The sequence below is a fragment of the Podarcis melisellensis genome (genome assembly GCF_964234715.1).
Source record: "Podarcis melisellensis genome assembly, chromosome: 15".
Classification (NCBI taxonomy): domain Eukaryota; kingdom Metazoa; phylum Chordata; class Lepidosauria; order Squamata; family Lacertidae; genus Podarcis; species Podarcis melisellensis.
Window position 1 is genome coordinate 19,137,695 of NC_138532.1, and position 21,643 is coordinate 19,159,337.

The 21,643-nt window shown below is 44.5% G+C and overlaps 1 protein-coding gene across 8 annotated transcripts in view; it reads right to left on the reverse strand.

Annotated features, from left to right (window-relative positions):
• Positions 1-14,396, reverse strand: part of NCAM1 (neural cell adhesion molecule 1) — a 220,744-nt gene extending 206,348 nt beyond the window's left edge. For 3 of the 8 annotated variants that reach the window (XM_081889758.1, XM_081889759.1, XM_081889757.1), the window contains exon 1: positions 13,992-14,396. In XM_081889758.1, the coding sequence (XP_081745884.1) occupies positions 13,992-14,079 (88 nt within the window). In that variant the 5' untranslated portion in view covers positions 14,080-14,396. The remainder of the gene's footprint in view (positions 1-13,991) is intronic. The other 5 variants (XM_081889763.1, XM_081889764.1, XM_081889760.1 and 2 more) reach the window with 4 other exon arrangements.
• Between the last annotated feature and the right edge of the window lie 7,247 nt (positions 14,397-21,643).

A 21,643-nucleotide genomic window follows, 5' to 3' on the forward strand; every position in this document is an offset into this window, starting at 1 on the left:
TGAAAGCCTTGCAGAATGGTTTGTTATATTTTGGTATATTTCTTTGTTTCAGGGTTAACTGGTGTCCCTAATATAAAATTTGTTTAATGAACTTGCTATTTTATTTTGTTTTCATTGTATTTATTGAACTTTTTCTGCATATATTTTAATATGTTGTTCATTGTTTGGGGTTCACATGAAAGGGCCATACATGTGTTACAGGCCACCCCAATCTCTGGAAAGCAGTAGCAAGATTCCAGGAGTCTTGGCACTTAACTAAGGTTTGTGTTCCTTTGGAATGAGGCACGGCAGAGACTAGTGTCTTTATGAAACATGGTTCAATCACACATACTGTACACTTGAGTTTTATGGAGAGAGAGTTCACAGCTTTGCATCTCAAGGGGGGCTTGTCCTTCCCAGCAGCGCAGCATTGGATTCAGAGGCATCCTAAGCACCATCCCCATGTCTCTCTGGAACAGCCTCCACCAGCCAGCCAGCCAGCATGGCCGCTGCCCTTGAGTCTCTGCATAGAATTCTGCCCACTTCCTCCTTCTCCTTCCTAGCAGCACTTGCTGAAAACCATTTCTCTACTTCTGCTTCCAGCTTCCCCCACTGCACCCAGGTCACCCTGGCAACCTCTGTTTCTCAAGCCCTAATCAGTTCACAATCCCAAGAGCAAAAGCTTCCACCCCTTGCAGTAGTCCACCGGGGTAATCACAGAACTCCTGGGGTCATCACAGAGTTCCAGGAGCTTACACAGCTACACAAAATTCCTGGTTCGCAGCAACTTCAGAGGTTTAGCTACTGGGATTTTGACTTTTGCACAGTTCTCACTTCCAGTACATCAAATAATCACTCTGTGGCTCAAAACCAAAGGCTCAGTGTTTCTGCAGCTCTCCTATTCCATCTTGGTCTTCCCTCTGGTTGTGAACCTCCAAACCAACCCCCCAGCTCCAAATCAGCTTCTGCAGCCATTCCAGGACACAATTTCAGGATTCCAGCTGCTTCCTCTCTGGCACACGGGGAATATCCTCCACTTCTCTTCCTTGTACTACCCATCAGCAAATCTGTGTCATCCACTATCCCATACTCCAAACCAAAATCTTGCCACCAGGCTTTATCTTGGGGCACTTTCTGAAAAATCCCCTGGACCACAGCCTCACACCGGTAGCCAAAAATCATCCTCTTTGCTTGCTCCCAGCACCTCTGGAGTGGTTCATGGAGCTAAACAAAAGCATGCAACCTCCACGGTGATTTTTGTTCCCCCAAACCTACGGAACTCTGGGTGATCCTGGCTGTTGGGTCCACTTAAGAACTGGCACCCCAGGAATAAGATCAGTGACATTTTAATGTCACCAAATTCAACAGGCACACAAGCCTTGTGCTTTCCCTTCTGCTCCACCCATTTTTCTGGTACCTCTGCAGGCACCAATTCAGAAAGCTCAGTACATTCAGGAGGCACACAAGGAACTGCTGCCTTTTCCTACGGCACTGATTCAGTAGGCCACAGGTGCTCCCCTCCTACACTCACATGAACCTCTAACTCCACCTTTTCTCCTTTTTCCATAGCAGGCCTACCATTTCCATCCTTCTCCAAGTTTATATCTTCCCTGGTATTTCCAACTCTTGCAATAACACCCCTGGGGGTGCTGGAACAATCCAGGGGGCAGTAGTAGCCTCAGGTGAAGTTTGGGGGCATTGAATAACAATAAGCGGGTGGTGGAAACATAAAGAAAGAAGAAAATTGGGGGGGGGGACACATCTGTACACATTTCATCTGTTGTGTAATGTTGCTTACACAAGGGCTGGCCTGGCTTGATGTATCTCTGCCTTTTCCTTTTTGGTCTCAGCACTCAAACAACAAGTAGCAAAACTCCCTCAAGAAAAACAAGCAGTTTTTTCAGTTGCTGGTTAAGAGGGGGAAATGGAATTCAGCAGACAGGAATGGCACTGAAGACCACCAAGGTAAAGCTGTGTCATTCTCAATAGTATTCTGTGTGTGTCCAACCTTCTCAAGCCACTATTATCTTAATAACTCTCCACAGATATCACCTCCTATTTCACAGAATAAATCCAGCACCATGGAGAAAGATGCAAGAAAGACCATCAACAAGTCTTAAATTTATCTATAGATGTAGCAGTAGATCTCTAAAATTCCTCATGGGAAACCTGATCCCTTCTCTGTCTCTATAATATATTCAGGAATAAAAAGTATGACAAATCCAACACAGAGTGAGAGTTAGGTTTATATGTGAGTAGCTTATCAGCCATGTGCTGGCTGCAGTGCTAGTAGGTAAGTTAAAAGGGAATACTTTCATAGCTAATCCTTTAGTACAGTAATCTGCATTTTTTTTCTTTTAATCAACTCTAGCCCAGAGGCATTGCACAGGTGGCATTTAAAATTAAAAACCCAAAGGCAGAGGCTTCTCTTGTTGAGGAGACCTTTCCCTTCTGCAAGTAGAATCAGGGATTTAAGGGTACATTAAGGGTGTAGGAAAGTATGCAGCAGGTTTCTCTAACCCTCCAAATGTTTTAGATGACAGCTCCCAGCATCCCAACCATTGGCCCTGCTAACTGGGGCTGATGGGATTCCTAATCCAAAACTTCTAGAGGGAACCAGGTTGGGAAAGGCTAGTCTACAGCTTAGTCTGTATCATGATGCACCCATTATAATTCTTCCAGTACTGTTGCAAAATGTATACATGTAAATACATCATGGAACAGCAGAGTATGCTGACAAAAATATGTGGTGTATGGGAAGCAGGTACGATCCTGCCAACTCTTGGCTCTTGCTATATTTCTATCTTTTCAATTTTCTACTACTTCCTAAATTATTTGGGGGAGTGGGGGAGAGACAACTGCTGTCTGACTGCAACCATAACACACGAATCATTAGCTTTGACCCCAACCTTAATCTCTCCCTTCTAATCTTTGTATTGCTACACTCACAGTCTGAGCCATAAAACCAATAGATTATTTCAATCTGAAATATCATCCTTTGATTTCTTATATATTCTTTATTTGGGTGCACAATCTGGTCGCTGTACTGTAAACTGAAAAACAAATACTTATAGATCAGCTTTCCCCAAAGTGATGCCCTTCAGATGTTTTGAACTACAACTTCTACCAGCTAACATAGTTGATGTTATAGTCCAGAACACCTGGAATACACCAAGTTGAGGAAGGCAGTAACAGATAGATATTCCCGCACTTAGCAGTGGTTCTGTAAGACAGTTATAAATACAGTGTATTAAAAGCGTTTGAAAACCTGCCATTTGGCATTCAGGGTAACATCAAAAGGCAAAGCTACTAATGAGCAGCTGCAAGAGAGAAGCAGTGTTTCAACACTACAAACAGGAAAGGGCATAATAGCAGCAGCACCAACCCCAACTCATTTACATCACTTTGCATCAGCAATAGCTTTAAGGTTTGGCACTGTGCTTTTCCAAACAAAGGGACCACAAACAGTGCAAATCTGACCTTCAAAATTTACTGCTATGAATTTAATGCCTAACAAAAGATATTGTTATCAGCCACCCCAATCTCTGCCAAGTGGTGCAAGAAATTCCAGGGGTCTTGGCACCAGGGTTTGTTTTCTTTGGAATGAGGCATGGCAGAGTCAGCAGTGTCTTTAAGAAATATGGTTTATTTACACATATTTACACTTGAGTGTTGATGGAGGGAATGCAGAACATTACACCCCAAGGCTGTCTCTTGTTGCTCTCATCATAGCTTCAGCAAGCTTGGGTCCAGAGCAGAAACCAATCTTTGTGTAAAGCCTATCCCAGCCAGCCCCGCATGGATTCTGGCCCCTCCCTTCTTTCCCCAAAGCCTTACAAAACACAACTCCACCTTCCTGTTACATCAACACCCACCATAACCCTGGCAGCTTCTCCCTCTGTGCCTGGCAGAGACTCCTGCCTGATTGATGGCTTCCATTGAGGGGCTAATGACTGGCCATCAGCACCATTATTTCTTCAACAACCCACCCACAATGAGCCATCACCAGGTTGGCCTCATGAGAAAATTAACTGGTGTCATTTCCAGCCCTTGGGTGTAAGGGGTGTTAGGGGAGGGGTGGTACCTCTTGTGTAGGGGACATGTGCTTCTGGGGTATTTTATCCAACTTTAGTCACCGCCCTGCACTCAGCTCTCATCTGTGGTGCCTAGAAGCTGTGAGCATGCAACAGCAGCCACACCCTGGGAAATGGCTTTGACTGGCTAGCAAAACCAGGAAAGGATGGGCGATGGGTCTCAAATCCTCAGTGGGTTGGGGACTTGCCCTGCATGCAAAGACGAGCTCTGGCAAATTGAGCGGACAAAACTAACAGTAGGTCCAACAGTCAAGAAGGCAGTTTCTGCATGTGCTGTAGGCAGAAGTGAGGGGTAGAAGGGGCTCATCAACCTGGGAAGATAGCCTATCTAGGAGAAGGAAAAGTCTGACCCTAAACCTCCACTGCCTTGCGGGATTTCTTCGGGAGAAGAAAAGGCTAAGTAAACCCTACAGAAATCCAAAGTGGAATCCCTAGGACGGTTGAATGCCTCCTTGTATGCCTCCTTCCAGTAACTCCTGATGCTAACTGTATTGCCCGGTTTTCCTTTGGGCCACATCAGCAAGGCTGTGAGAGGAGTCTTGTCTGCGGAGTGTAGGACCTCCATACACACTGTCTAGGCTTGCACCCCAGGGAAGTCACTTCGGTGCTGCTAATGCAGCTTTTTGACTTCACCCCTAGAGATGTGTTGTTGTTGTTTAGTTGTTTAATCGTGTCCGACTCTTTGTGACCCCATGGACCAGAGCACGCCAGGCACTCCTGTCTTCCACTGCCTCCCGCAGTTTGGTCAGACTCATGTTTGTAGCTTTGAGATCACTGTCCAACCATCTCATCCTCTGTCATCTCCTTCTCCTTGTGCCCTCAATCTTTCCCAGCATCAGGGTCTTTGGGGTCCTAGAGATGTACTCCATTGTTTTTCAAGACAGACGGATGCCAAAATTCCCAGCCCTTGCTCAATTCAGGATTTTATTAGTCTGCTCAGATTCTAACCCCTTACTGACTCTATGGGTTTAGGAGGTCTTGCCCCACTCACCCACCTATACCATCATGCCTATCTGGGCAAGGATTTCTCTCTTTCCAAGATGTCAGGCACGATCCAATGGAAACTTCTAGACAACAAACCTTACTCCCAAAAATGAAGATGCTGCTCCCCACACTGAAAAAAGTCTCAAGGGAGATTGAAGAGATGCCTGGGAGATGTGGTTACTTTCTAAACCACATCCAGGAGGATCCAAATACATTCAATATTTTGTGTTACTTCTTTTCTGCCACACACATACAAAGCACTAATCTTCAAAGCATAATTATTTTACTTTTCCCTCAGTTTCCATCTTTTCCTGACACCAATAAAGAGAAAATGACATGTTTAACAGAACACCTTGCAAGTGGCCTAATCAAAATTACTAATCTGTGTTCACTTGTGTCCACCATGTTCAAATCAATACACTGTGAAAATGCACCTCTCTCAACTAAACTAGTCTTCATATATTATTTTTATTAATAAGCAATGATCAAAATACATTTAAAATGCCTAGGCATGAATCTCAATTTGGAGGGAGGGAGGTAGCTCCAGTCTTATTGTCTGCTTTGTAAAAGTGCAAACATCAAACTGCAGGAGGCCAAGACATGTCATGATAATACTGTAACAATAAATGTATACAGAAAAGTATAGATATAAAAAGTGTTTTATATTCATTACCTCAGTTATTCTGACAGACCCTTGATTTCCCAGCTGGAAATCAAGAAAGAGAATATACATTTTAGCTGAGGCCACTCAGGAAATCCATATCTACTATAGAATATGAACCAAACCTAAATTCTATAATCTACTCATTTAAACATAATCCATCAGGGGATTACATCCACACATGTAAAAAAGATTCTGTACACAGATCATCCTTCTGACCCTAGCAGTTCATGCCTACCAAAGCCACATCTGAGGCTGCTTCCATTGTTCTTGATCAACAATGATCACTTTTCCTTGGAGGGGAAGGAATGATTCCAGATACCCACTTTATTCTCTCCTCCAATAAACAATAAGCACTGCCAAAAAAAAATATGCCAGTATCATTGCACTCAGAAGAGACCCTCATTGTGGCAAACTCTGACAACTCCTGGTATTGCATGCAAAGCTATATGGCCCCATTAATTCTCCCAGGTAATAATAGATGGTATGTGTAGTATACATACCAAAATCTGCTTTCCCAAAAATGTGCTGTTCAAGATTGGGAAAGTATTTTGAATTCTTAGGAGCCAGTACTGAATTTTTAGGCAAGAATGTTAAAAAAAAAAGTGTTGAGGTGAACAGACTCCTGGGGTTCCTTGGGCTCTGACTTCATGTATGTGTACATCCCAGTCATCCTGTAACATCTGCCCCAAAGGAGCACAAGGTAGACCAGAAATTTGCTGCTCACATTTGAACTCCCTATAAAAATGTTATAATACTTCAAAAACTGCACACACACTAATAAAACCAGGGGGCAGGAAACCTGCATATACCTCAAACTCCTTCAGGGATCAATAAAACGAGGGGTGGTGTTCTTTTTACATCAAGAAACATAAAGTGTGCTTTTTGTCTCATTTGGCTGCTGTTTGTTGTTCCCTCCAGACTTGATGGTAGCAGGTGCATTTTCTCCTCCTCCCCCCACATCAATTGTTTCTGGTCTCGTGCCACCCGACCCATTGTAGTCTATATCTTCTTTTAAGAGTAAAGTGCCAATTTTTATTTTCTCCTTATAGCAAAATACATGATACAGTATCTGTAAAATATATACATCTGGAGCTCAGCCAGGAAAACATCAAGGCACTTTGCAACCTGGAACACAGCCATAATCCTTGAAAGAATTAAAATATTGAAATTCATTAAATTAAAATTAACTGTCCCTTTAAAAAAATCAACTGGTCAGGACCAAGATCCTCAAGTCTGCATGTCGATATGTGGAAGGATTATATATAGAAAACTCTCTATTATTTAAGAAATCGTATAGTACTCAGCATGAGCACACAAGAAGAGGAGCCATCTGCTGTATCTATAAATGAAGGCCTGCATTATAAAAGGAATATTGTTTTAATCTGAAAAGTAAATTAGGGTGTCGCTATCCCTGGACACAGAAAATGTAAACAAAAGGGAAGGTGATTTTGAAAGATGTGTTGGGGTGGGCAGAAAATAAGCCTTTATTCCCACCCCACCGGGTGATCACAGCTGAGAGTTTATTGAAGGCTTCTTCACTACACCCCTGCAGCTATCTCCTTTTTCTGCTTTCATTTAAGCTACTGTAAATAGGAGACAGTTTTGTTTTTAATTGGTATAATATGGTTAATGGAACCCTCTAGCCACCATTTTGTCTGTCTTTTGTTTGCAGCCATGTTTCCCCCAAGAGGAAAGGCTTAGTACATTAAAACAGTTCCGTTGTTCTATGAAAGGAAAATGTTGCTCGTGACACCAAAATATGGATTTCACTTTTTCCTATTTGTAATTGGCTTCTCCATTTTATGTTTGTTGAAACGATTCCTGCATTCAGCTCATGCAGCTCCTCAAGAACCCTGGACCATTATTGTAATCTTTTGTAACACCACTGCATAAAACATCCTTTAAAACAAAGAAGTGACAAATGAACATTTGGGTGCTCACTTCTGGGGAAAATAAATTGCCTCCCACATTTCAGGGATGGAGAGCCTCAAGCCTATGGGCTAAATGCAGTCTCCAGGTTTCTATGTAGCCCTCAAGACTAGCGATGCCCCTCAATATCTGTTCTTCATGCCATTTTAAAGTCTTTTTGCCTATCTAGAAAATGTCCTTGAACTCTGCTAATGCTTATTGCTTGCCTGGGTGGAGTGATAAATAATCTAGCCTACCACACAAAGGTAAAATTCAAATTTGTTGCTCTGTGCACTTTTGCCTCTGGACCATCCCACCATTAGCAATTTGCCCCCAGAAGCTTGTCTAGAAGGGAATGCAGTCCTCAAGCTGAAAATGGTTTCACAACCCTACACTATTTCCTTGTCATCTGAAGTACAATTCATACCATGTATCCAAAAACAAGGCTGGTATTTGGTGATAGCAGTGTATTGTGGTAGGACAATATGTTAGTATGTACTGTATATGACAGCTGGGAAATGTATAAGATGAAATGCATAAGCAGTTGATTAACTGAAGGTTGAGCAGAAAGGGCAAGGACAGAGCAAGAATAGGTGAAAACCACACATCTGACATGGAAGACTAGTTTAGCAGTTTCCATAAGACAATTGCTAACCACAGTTATGTAAGAGGCAATAACACCCTATTGCGGTTTGTTGAGAGAAATCTTAAGAACAAGGAGCAGTTAAAAGGAGGTTGTATCCATCATTCCTACACAACAGGTGTTGTGTGGTTGGAATGTATGTCCTAGGACAAGACACATCCCCTGACAGAAATAAAGTTGGTTGGGATGTGATTTTACTTGGAAAACAATCCCTAACAGCATTAGCACCAGAGTTTTAAATGTTCTGTCCAGCACATGCTGCTCCAATACTCTTGTTTTCTGATGCTTTAATCTAGATTTAAATTTTGTATATTATATGGTTTTTTTCTTTGTAAGCCATTTTGAAACATATGTGAAAAGCTGTGTGTTGTATACATTTTAAAAAACAAATATCTTTGAAGCTACAGTGGATGTAGAAGAACTAATTCTTTATGAGGTGTTGTGGGTTTCCCATCAGATTTCTGTGAGAATACCAAGTGGTGTGTGGTAGTTGGAGCATTCTTTGGCACTGCCCTTCTTTGGGGTGGGGATGTAGACTGATCTTCTCCAATCCTCTGGATACTGCTGAGTTTTCCAAACTTGCTGGCATATTGAGTGCAGCACCTTAACAGCATCAGATCCTGAAGCTGAGACTCCAATACTTTGGCCACCTCATGAGATGAGAAGACTCCCTGTAACAGACCCTGATGTTGGGAAAAATTGAGGGCACAAGGAGAAGGGAACGACAGAGGACAAGATGGTTGGACAGTGTTCTTGAAGCTACGAACATGAGTTTGACCAAGCTGCGGGAGGCAGTGGAAGACAGGCATGCTCTGGGCCATGGGATAACGAAGAGTCAGACACGACTAAACAAAGCAAGTGGTGTAGTTTGCCAAGACTCATCTGAATTCCCCAGCACCACCTCCAGTCAGGAAGAGGGGGCAAGGAAGGTTGTGTGTCAAAAATAACAACAGGCTGCAGTCTGAATTGAGAGAGACACAGAGAGCTGGGGTTTGGCTCTGTATGCATCTTAGGGTGCTGGGCTTCTCCCAGAGAGCTGATATGCCAGCAGCTCACTTTGTCCTGTGGAGTCTTTAACCTGTGCCACCACCCATATGTTTGTAAATAAAGGCAAATATTACACAAAATACCAATAAGCTTTCATTTGCCTCATTCCAAAGGAAACCAAACCAGATCCTTATTACTCTGCTCAGAGAAGTGGCATAGACTTCTATCTTTTCATTGGTGATCACTCGTAGCCGAGTAAGATTGTCTTCTATGAACACGGTCTTAACAGTGGGTCCGTAAGTGACTGTGGAGGCCAATTCTGGATCAGTTCTATTAGAATTAGTGGCATAGACTACTAACAGTGATAAAAGAAGATGGAACTAAATAGGTAGGAAGAATATGTATGCAAAATACTCTCTTGCAATAGATCAGGGAGGGGCAACCTGCGGCACTGGACTACAACTCCCAACATTCCTGATCACTGGCCATGTTGGCTGGGGCTGATGGGAATGGAACATTTGGAGGACAACAGGTTTCTCTAGATTCTACGATCTGTAACAAAGACTGTAACTTCTACATCTTTCTTTCACTCAAATACAAAATATAGAGGTACAATTTTACACGATTAGTTCATTTATTGGAATCTCAACAGTGGTTGTTTGCAGACTATGTGACCAGTGGCAGACTTCGAGCTTTCACAAGAAAATTGTGCAAAGCCAAAATCCCCCCCCCCTTCCATTGCCTGTCATTGTTGCAGCACCCCCTGCAGCGTCCTCTCTTGGCTTGGTGCCCAATGTGAGAGAACCAGTTGCACTTTCCTAAATCCACCTCTGATGTGACAGCAACTGTTATTTGCACTGACCGGATGTGGTATCTCAGCAATACTGGGCAAGGTAAACCTCAGCAAAGAGCTATTGCAGGTTGGACAAGAAGCAATAGATTCAACTTGCAAGCAGTAGTGTTTATTGTTTACAGTATTCCTTTTGTAAAACGTTTTGGGTTTTTGTTTTTGTTTTACAATCAAGCAGTATATTAATTTAATAAATAAATAAATAGTAGATTGTCCACACAAACTATAGACTCACCTTTCCTGGAGCTTCACACGTTCACTACATACTTATGGGTGAAGCGGGTATTTTTAACCCACTTAAATGCATACAAAACTAGAGGTGGTAGCTTATGCCAGACCTATTCATGCAGAGCATAAAAAGTATATAATTTGGTGTACATGGCATAGGATTCTAACACAAGATGAGCTATCGCAACAATGGGTACAAACCTGGGAGGCCTCTTACTGAAATCTGGTGAGGCAATACTATCTTTTTAGAGCGGGGTGAGGAACCGTTTCAGTCCAAGGGCCACATTCCCTTCTAGACAACCTTCCAAGGGCCATATATCAGTGGTGGGTGGGGTTAGAGACAAAATGGGGTGGAGGAACAAATGCAATTTTTTACCTTTGTACAGCAAGCAAGTTTCTACGCACACACACATTGCCTCCATCCAGGCAAGCAATAAGCATTATCAGAATTCAAGGACACATTCCAGCCAGGCAAAAGCATTCATGGAGGGTGTGAATAAAGGCCAGTGAAGGGTGTGGCCTGGGGAAAGTCCCAAGGGCCAGACAGAGAAGCTGGAGGGCAACATCTGGCCCCTGACATTCCCTATCCTGGTGCAGAGTTTCAATAGCACAGAGCATCATTCACGAAGGAGGGAATCATGGCAATGTCTCCAACCTTAAGCCCAACAAGGGGGTGCTTACCATGACAGTGGCTGCAGTACTACAGTACTTGATAACAGACTTAGGAACTCCCATTTTCCATGAGGAAGGCTGACCCTTTGCCTTGATGGGACAAGGGCTTTTGTAATGATGGAGAGCAGTGGCAGAAGGTGCTTCTTCTAGGCATCGGATGCTTACTTGGAATCGGGGCTCTTCATGCATGCAACATTTTTTCGCACCAACCAAAGGACGTCACTGTAAGCAAAATGCCAGCCTGCATTCCCGCCCATTTAATATTTACTGGGGAGAAGCGGATCTGATAAGTTGAAAATATCCTGCTGCCAACAGCTGCTCCCCAACGACCCCCGTTCCACAGCATCAAGCCCAGAATGAGAGGATGGCATTTGTGAGGGATCCGGCTGGCCCCATGACAATAACACAAGCCCCTAGCAGCCATGAAAGTGGGAAGCTTCTTCAGGTGAGGCTGCGTTTCCACGGGGGTGGTGCGGCTGAGGTATTTTTAACATTTGTCGCAGTTCTGTGGGGATTTCCGTCAACAACAAGCGAGAGACGCCTGGCACCAGGCAAGCGCGGTGCCAGGTGGGGCTGTGGGATTCTAGTCTGCCTCCTCTTCGGCTGTATCTCCATGTGGGGTCTTGGGGAGGGGAAAAACTGTACCGAGAGGAGGAGTAAGCCTTTGAGAAACAACTATCACTGTGTGAAGCCCACAAATGTGGCATTCTTGGGACGTGTGGAAGAGCTTTTCAGTGTAATAAAATAATTGGTGAGGAGGTGGAGTAAGAATGTGCTTTATAATACGCCTAACTGTCGGAAGCTGTGAAGCGTCGTGGATTTTTATTTTATTTTTTGCGGGGAGGAGAGGAGGAGAAGAGACATTTGGCGACATTGGCGGGCTGCCCCTCTGAGGTAATGATGCCCGTTAGGAACTGGAGGGGAGGGGGCGCTCCCGAGGGGCGGGGTTGCTCCGAACGTTGGGCTATCCAAAAAAAAGAGAGACCCTAACGGCATTTCCCGCTCGGCCTCTGCTAGGTTCTGATTGGCCGAGGCCTCAATCAACAACCCCCCCCCCTCACGCGCACACACCTCAGCCCGGGCAGTGCGGCTCGCGCTCGCCCGTCGCTTCCATCGCAAGCAGAAGCAGCAGCAGCAGCGCGCGCGCTCTCTCTCCATCTATTGCAATGCACGCGGCAATACGCGCGCGCGCGCACAGACACACACACGGCGCGTCCAAGCCGCTGGGAATGGAAAGCGGGGATTGGGGGGGGGGGTGGACGCGTTTGCACTGTGGGGAGCTTCCTCCCCCCCCCCTCCGTACCCAGATTTGATTTGATTTTTAAAAAAAAATTATTAAAAAGCAATTTCCCCATTTGCGCCGCCATAAAATTCACACGCAGCCCCACCTGGTCCCTTTGCAACGACGACGTCGCCTCCCTTATTATCCGTTTGTTTATCTATTTATTTATTTATTTATTTATTTAGCGAGCGATCCTGTTCTCCCCCCCCCCTTTTCTCTTCTCTCCCCCCCCCCCACTCCCGGCCCAAAGCAGGGCTTTTATTTGCAAAAATGCAAAGCGTCGATTTCCCTCCACCACCACTCCCGGCTGCAAATAATAATAATGATAAGAAGAAATCGCCTGTGGGGAATTTGCAGCAGCCTTTCGCTGGTGCGCCGAAGAAATAAACAGCCCCAATCGCCGCCTCGCTTTCTCCCCCCCCCCCACGCGCTTCAGCTGCTCACACGGCGGCACCATTAACACATCGCACGCAGCATCCTCAACCCCCCCCCCTTCTCTCCTCCCTCCATTGTCTGCAATTGGCAATAGACACAAGCCTGAGGATCACACAAGGGGGGGGGAGAGACAGGAGGGCTGATCTCGCCACTATTTGCATCTCCTCCTAATCTCCCCCCCCCAAAAAAAATAGAGTCATCAAACGTACCCGAGCCCCCCCCCCGCATGCCCTTGGTTCACGCCCTCTCCATCCAACCCCCCCCCCCACGCTTTCTATTCTGCTTTTCCACTTTCTGCTGTCAAACCGCTCGGTCCCTGGATCTTCCCTTCTCTTGCCAACCACCCCCCCGCAACCCTCCGCCTCGCCCGCCCCCGGTTCCAGCCAATCCCTCAATTCTGTATGCTCTTTTGAATGAGAACAATGTTGCTCGAGAAGCAAAGGCACCATGCACTCAGCCCGGGGGGGGGGCGAGCAAGGACTCCGAACAAATTCCAAAAAACGAGACGCTCTCTCTCGTCCCCCCCCAGCTCCACAGGGTTCCTTAACTCCCTCTCTCTTCCCCCCCCGCCGCAACCCCCGGACCAATTCCACTCCCGGATTTTCTTTCCCTCGTGCCCCCTCTAGATCTCAAATTTGCAAACCGTTAACAGAATAGAGCAGAGTCTGACAATCCTCCGAAGCAGAAGGTGGTCCCTGCCATTTTTATTTTATTTTATTTTTTAAAGACAAATAAAAATTGAGAGGACACCCCCCCCGCGCGCGCGCGCGCCCCACGCCTGGTTTATTCTGAAGATGCTCGAGTTGGATCTTGGGGTGGGGAATAGGAGGGGGGAGGCTCATGTTTAGCATTCCGGTTTGTTGGAGCAGCACCTCCCATATGAACCAAATGTCTCCTAGCACCATCAAGAGTCACCCAAAAAATGTTTCCTTCAAAAAAAAAAATGTAGGCATGCAACAAGGATGGAGGATTTGGGAGGGGGGGGGAGAGCAAAAGCAACGGTCACAAAAAAAAATAAGAAAAACCTCACGCGTACAAATTCCACGCGACAAACATTTGGAGGAAGAAGCCAGCCGAGAAGGCAAATTGCAAAGCCCCCCGGTCTGCCATCCGAGCAAACAAACCGGATTCCATCCCCTGCTGCAAACTGAAGCCGGGGACGCGGGGTGGGGAGTGTAAGACACCAGCATCTAATCCAGAGGAAATTACATGCAAATAATCATCACTTTAAGGTTTGCTTTTTTAAAAAATGCCAAAAGGTGTACCTGCAGTCCCGATGAATAGCAAAGTCCAGATGAGATCCTTGCTTTGAAGCATTGTCATCTGCCGAATGGAGACGAAGTTTTCTTGCATATATATTTTCCTCTTTCAAATAGGAACCTGGGCCGGTTAAGGCGAGAGATTCAGGTGCAAAGCGAAGAAGGGTGGGGGGAGACGTGGGAAAAAAATCCCCCCGGAACGGTGTAATATTTTAATATATATATATCTCTATTATTTTTGTCCAGCTGCTATCTAGCTGCTTTCATGAGCTGATCAGAGAATGAGTGACAGTCCCAGCCTCAGCACACAGGCACAACAAGAGATCCCTGCGCCGTCCTGGATTTGCTTTGGTGGGATTGTTGGGAAGGGAGGAGGGGCGTGGCACCTCACCGTGTTCTTCCACCCAGACTGGCCACCGAAATAGTACAGTGCAATAAGCATCAAGGAGTACTGGAGAGGAGAAGCAGATGCAACCGCCTAGAAAAGATGGACTGGGTCTTCGGGGATCTGGATTCCTTTCCAAGAAGGACTAGTGTGGCATTTTTGCCTCTTCTTTTCTCTCTCTAAAATTCTCATTTGCAGAAGAACGTGACGGCAATTCAGACGTGTGGTTTTATAGTACTTAGGGCAACACTGGTATTATTTCTTTAAATAATAGGGGGAGACTTTCAGTGAGTTCTTCTTGCAGAAACTCAGGATGCTTTTTCTTCTGATCTGACAGATTAGTCTCCAATATCTCCTGGAGGCTAGCCATGAAATCGATCCTTTATATTTGTTTAAACTTATTACAACCATGAAGCCAAAGCAGAAATCAAATAAATCAGCCCACTAACATAATAAATAAACGCAATAATAAACAAAAGCTTTCCTGCCTAAACCAAGGCACAGCTTCCGTTGTGTCTCGAAAATCAAGTGTTTATCCTGTTTATTATTTAAAGTGCTACTATGTTTTAAACAACAGGGAGGGACAATTGTACCAGAATCCAGCTTTCAGCTCTCAGCAGTGGAAAGGTTTAATCTGATCACTAAACTTGCTCAGGAGGTCTCCCAGGAACTCTGTGGTGAAATGTAATCCTGAATATGACATGGTTATGACATGGAAAGTGAAACCAGATCTGCTTTTACTTTTACTTTTTTACAGTCAGGTGGTATATAAAAGTTATGAAATAAATAAGCCAATTATATGCCAAAATGTCTTCTAAGCTGTTTACAACTATGAAATCAATATGCAAGTAAAATATTCAATAACAATTCCATTGGAAACTAAAACATGAAAGTATACCGTATAAAAAAGCAATTAAAAAGCAAGACAAGAGCTTTTCCATAAATAGAACAATAAAATTCTGCTCAGAGGAAGGCTTGCCTAAATAGGTGTGTCTTCAAGAGTCGGCGGGATGCCAGTATTGATGGGGTCTCTCATATCTAAGCAACAGTGCCACCATTTTAAAAGCCTGTCTCTGTGTTACCACATCAATCATCTTCAGGCCGTTGCAAAACTAACTGGGTTCTATTAGCTGACCCTAGTGCCCTTAATGGACAATGGAGGGGAAGACAGTTTTTCAGGCAACCTGGTCCAGGTTATTTAGGGTGGAACCTTAAGAGTGGCTCAGTGGCTAATAGGAGGCCAGTGCAGACCCCCCCCCCCAGCATTGGCATGATATGTGCCCAGTGAGGAGCACCACTCATCACCCAAGCGGTGGTGTTCTGCACTAGATGCAGCTTCCAGACTAACTGCAAAGGAATCCCCACATACGGTAGTCCAGACCTGAGGTTACCTATGCCACAGGGACCAAGATATTACTGTCCAGGTGCACCAGCAATCCAGTTGGTACACCACCTGAAGCTGATGACTCTTCATCACAGGCCACCTGGTCCTCCATGAACAAAGATGGTTCAAAGAGCACCCCTGAACTTCCTTACCTCTTCTTTCAGAGGGACTGCAACTCCATCTAGAACTGGCAGAACCCCTAATTCTTGGGCCTGGGAACCACTTACTGTTGATCTATTACAATCTCTGGCATTCATTAAACACCCAGAAGAAGAAATACCCTGACGAACTAAGGCCTTATCTGCACATTTCAAAGCACCTCCATGTGTCAGAGGAAAAACTGCACACTCGGGTTTGAGTGTGTGCAGTGGTGCAGCTAAGTGATTTTAGACTCCAGGCTTAATGTTCTTAGGGGGAGGAACACCTCTTTAGATGGTAATGTGTATGACTTCAAAATGTAATGAAGGCCGCTGTGTTGTGTTTTGGGCACTCTCCTGCCCAAATGAGGCTCTTCAGGTTCTGTGTGCAAATCCTCAGTCATCCTGAGACAAGAGCCTCTCTGTTTTCCCCGGGTTAGGAAGCAGTGGAGTTGTTAGCGCTGGGCAGGGCACTACAGTCTGAGGAGCCCACAGTCTGAGGAGACACCAAACAACATCACCCATTGGCAACAGTTGCGTCCACCACTTTTGCCTCACAGAATGCTGTGCTTCTACACCAACATGGTATTAACAGCTAGAGTGTGGGACAGAGACCTGCAAGACAGGGACTTTTAATCCCCACTCAGTCATGAAGCTCACTGGGTGACCTTGGGTCAGTCAATGTCTCTCAACCTAACATACCTCACAGGGTTGTTGTGAAGGGAGATATGCCAGCTTGAGCTACTTGGAGGACAAGGTGAGATACAGTTGTAATGAATGAATCAATCAATAAATATGAGACTCTAGAACTGAAGATGGCAGCCCAGCTGTATTGAGATTTGCTCCACAGCATGCCCACCAATGCCATGCTACCTATTAAGGTGGCGAGGGCAGTGGGGAGACTAGCTAGGAGGTACAAGCAAGTGGCACTGTGCTCTAAACCACTGAGCCTCTTGGGCTTGCCGATCAGAAGGTCGGTGGTTCGAATCCCCATGACGGGGTGAGCTCCCATTACTCGGTCCCAGCTCATGCCAACCTAGCAGTTCGAAAGCACATCAGCGCAAGTAGATAAATAGATACCACTCTGGCGGGAAGGTAAATGGCATTTCCGTGCGCTGCTTGGTTTCAGTGTTCCATTGTGCCAGAAGCAGCTTAGTCATGCTGGCCACATGACCCAGAAAAACTGTGGACAAACATGAGATGAGCACCGCAACCCCAGAGTCATCTGCGACTGGACTTAACTGTCAGGGGTCCTTTACCTTTACCTTTTTACAAGCATGGGAAGAAAGAAGTGAGTCCCTGTGACTTTTCTCAAAATTCCTCAAAATACTGAGGTTGCTGGACATTCTGGAGCCTGGCAACCTACTACTTTTCCAAGGCGATCCCAAGTTCCAAGTCTGAGCAAGGCAGAAAACACAACCCCATTAATTTGTTCAGGTATATTCCTCAAGGTAGGAATGAGGTAAATGCAAGAGAAATAGCCCATGAATAAACAAGGGCTCTTTATCTCCCATTGAACCCATTATCTGACAAATGTGTGAAACCCCTGTTGCAGTCTTTAGGAAAACATAACGATGGGAGGGAAACAATTAAGCGAGATGCAATGTCTCCCACACAAAATATGGGGAATAAAAGCAAAAGACTTCCAGTTAAGAGAGAGATGACTCAGTGATAGGAACTAAGCCTTGCTGATTTAGTAGAAATAATGTATGTTGGGAGATTAATAGAAGTGTGTTTGTTTGCCATTTGGCATATACTAGAGGGGACACAATGACATTAAAATAATTGTTTTGGTAATGGTGCTTTAGAAAACAGGGGTTTCCCGCCATATACAGTGCACAAATAGATATTTGGAACTCACAGTCACAGGAGGTTTGTGATGGTCAACAATAATGCTGAATATTAAGGTAAAGATTAACATAAAATGAGCCTGCTGGATCAGGCCAATGGTCTATCTAGTCCAGCATCCTCTTCCCACCGTGGTCAGATTCCTCTGACCAGCCACGATCACCTCATTGTGGGTATTATTCATTCACTCAATTTATGGGGCACCTAGCTATAAAATAGTCTAGAGGCAACATACAGTATAAAATACAATATAGAAATAAAATACAACATCATAAAACAAACACAAACAAAATGCAAATGTCATAATAAAAAAGTAATTCAATGTAAAAAAGCAGCAGTGAGATAAAATATCTGCGTGCGCACACACGCAGGCAACAAGAATTCTACTTAAAACCTATGCATCGCATGGAAAACCACTCTGCCACTTTACATCCGTTCTAGGTTACCAATGACAAAGTTCCAGCCTGAAAGAGAAGCCACTTCCTGTTGAAGAGAGCCAATGGCTAGCCTGGCAGCACAGAACCAACCCAGTATCTGTTGTTGTTGTTTAGTCGTTTAGTTGTGTCCGACTCTTTGTGACCCCATGGACCAGAGAACGCCAGGCACCTCTGTCCTCCACTGCCTCCCGCAGTTTGGTCAAACTCATGCTGGTAACCTCGAAAACACTATCCAACCCAGTATCTAGGGCATGGAAATTATGAGTTAGCAAGATGCTTCTGTTCCAAAATGCCAGAAACAGAAATGGAACTGACATATTTTAAATAGTGGTCAGTGCTGTTATACACTAGGAAATCCACCCTTCATTTTTTTTTTTAAAAAAGGGTCCATTGGAAGTTACTTCCTTTTTCACATGAGTAGGCAAAATGACTATTCACAACCATGTGTGTACCCATGAAACAAAAGCATGAACTGGGCTGTACCTGGTTGCAGCCGACAGAAATTTCCATGATGACATCAGTCCTCCAATAACAGAATAATGGGAAATCAGCACACCTTAGTTCCCACTTCTACACTTCACTCCCTGTGGCACATAATCCGGTCCTTTGAAAGCCAACTCCCACATGGTTCAACTAATCACACGGAAAATGTTTTTCAAAATGCTACAGCTTCTGTGTGAAGCAGCACCCAGTGGCGTAGCGTGGGTTGTCAGCACCTGGGGCAAGGCAAGTAATTTGCGCCCCCCAACCCGTGGATTTGCGCCCCCTAACCCTAACCCCCAGATGTTGCGCCCGGTGCGGCCGCCCCCCCCTGCACCCCCCACGCTACGCCACTGGCAGCACCCAGAGAAGCAATTTCTGGTGTTTGGTAATATATGATGCAGTTCTGTCTGATGGCGTATTCTATTGGCCCAGGAATGGTGTCCTTTGGGGTGGAGAATATGTAACAACAAAAGGAGAGTCTGCATGATCTGCCATATTTATTCAAATCTAACGCTCGCCTTTTTTGGCCAAATTACATTGCGAAAATTAAGGGGCACATTAGATTCGATGGCACATTTACATTTGCCTGCAAATAGGTTTTTTGGTTTCAAGGTTCTGAAAACTGATGTGCGCATTAGATTTGATGGCGCATTAGACTCAAGTAAATACTGTATATTTGCAAGAGCAACAATATTTTACTTACAAATACTGCAGGAACCATTGCAGAAATCCTAGTCCTAAAAAGTCTTTCTCATCTGTTCTTGAAAATCTTTTCCTTATTTGGAGAGCCACCCAGAGAGAAGATCTGTGAGATTTGTTGTGGAAGCTCCTTCATAATAGGAAACTTTTTTTATATAAAGAAGGGAAGGGAAGGCATTTGAAGCTGAATTAATTGGAAGGAAAAAAGCAATTGTTTTCCACAGGTAAATGCCTCACTCTAACCTCATTTTGTTTAAATTACTAGAAAGTACTTCAGATTAAAAACACTCTTTGTTGCAACTTGCAACATAATTTGACTGAGATGATTAACTCTTCCTTCTGTTTAAAAGGAGACTTAAAAAGCAAGTAATTGTTTGCTCTCTGACTGCCAAAGGAATCGCTGGAACTGCAATATGGCATGTGTGAGAAAGGGAACTAACAAGTGTAAACCAATTTACACATCTTATTAAATATTTTTTTTTAAAAAATGGAAAGGGAATTGCATAGTTAGGCACAGCATAATATTCTTGCATTTTGAATAAACACTTATCTCCTTTCCCTCTCCAGAAAGATTTAAAGGGTGTGGATGTGAATTCTGAATTTCAGAATCCTGATCATTCTGTTTAAAAAAAACATTTTGAAAAGTTCATGGGGTGAGATCCACAGGCAAGAGAGCAAAAAGCAAGCAAATACGTTTTATAGTGAAGCGTAAAAGTCCACTCTGATTGGGCCATATTTGGACTACTGATTACAAGCTTCTCCTACAAACTTCTTGGGGGGGGGGAGGAGGCACAAATTGTTATTACTACATTGGCTTATAATGCTTTGACACATGTGCATTCCAGCAGCGGCACAGGAGAATTGTGCATGATACCCCTCCCTATTAGTCATGCATGCCACAAGGGCTGAAGCCTGGTGCTTGCTTAGTGGCTGGAACATAGAAGATGCAGATACATTAGCAGTGGCAGCTTTGCCACCCAGACAGCAGATGCCCTGCACTTTTTAAGTGCTGCACATCCTCTGCTCTTTCCTTTCTGCTGCATGTGAAAGGAGAGCCTAACACTGGTTTCTGGCTGTGCCTTTTGGACAATCCACTTATGCATGAGCTGATAGGTACATCACACCATAAGAAGAGAGCAGTTGAATCAGACCCAATAGCCCATCAGATGCCTCTCTTGGGGAACCCAAAAGCAGGACTTGAACACAACAGCAATGGCCCTGTTATGTCCTCCCAGGACCTTATACACAGAGGCATTCTGCTCTGATCCTAGAAGTACAGTGGTACCTTGGGTTAAGTACTTAATTCGTTCCGGAGGTCTGTTCTTAACCTGAAACTGCTCTTAACCTGAAGCACCACTTTAGCTAATGGGGCCTCCTGCTGCCGCCACGCCGCCGCACGATTTCTGTTCTCAACCTGAAGCAAAGTTCTTAACCCTATTTCTGGGTTAGCGGAGTCTGTAACCTGAAGCGTATGTAACCTGAAGCGTATGTAACCCAAGGTACCACTGTAATAGTGTCCTGGCCTAGGGACTAATATCCATTGATATCCTTCACAAATTTGTCTGATCCCCTTTTGGTGACCATAATTCCATCTTGTGCCAGCAAATGCCACAGTTTAAACTATGTGCTGTGTGGAAATGTCCTTTCTTTAGCCTGTCCTGAATCTGTCACCATTCAGCTTCATTAGAATGACCCCATTAGGTTCTAGTATTATGAGAGAGGGAGAAAAACGTTTCTCGGTTCACATTATCCTCACCATGAAGAATTTTATGCATCTCTGTCAGGTCCCCACTCCCTCAATATGCATTTTCTCCACACTAAAAAGCCCTCATAAGGGAGCTTCTCCGCCCCTATCATTATTTTGGACGTCATTTTCTGCACTGTTTCTAGCCTTACAGTATCCTTTTTGAGGTGTAAAGGGCAGAACTGTAATGGTACTTCATGGTATTTGTATAATGGCATTGTGATAACGAGACTCATTTTCAATCCATTTCCTAATAACGCCTTGCATGGAATTCGCCTGCACACACATGCATGCCTCTTCACTTGGTTGAATGTGTGAACTGACTTTCTGAAAGACACTGCATATCAGGAGATAGGAGGCAAGGTTAAAGTTCTGACTGTGGTGTTTAGACCTAGGATGGATCATTCACACATAGTTGTGTGAACCAGCCCTTTGCCATCTTGCCATTTCCCAAAACCTCTTTCCTCTACCTATAGTGTAGACGGACAAAAGTAAAGGACCAGCCTTCTCACTCTTTTCCACCTACAATATGTATCTCATT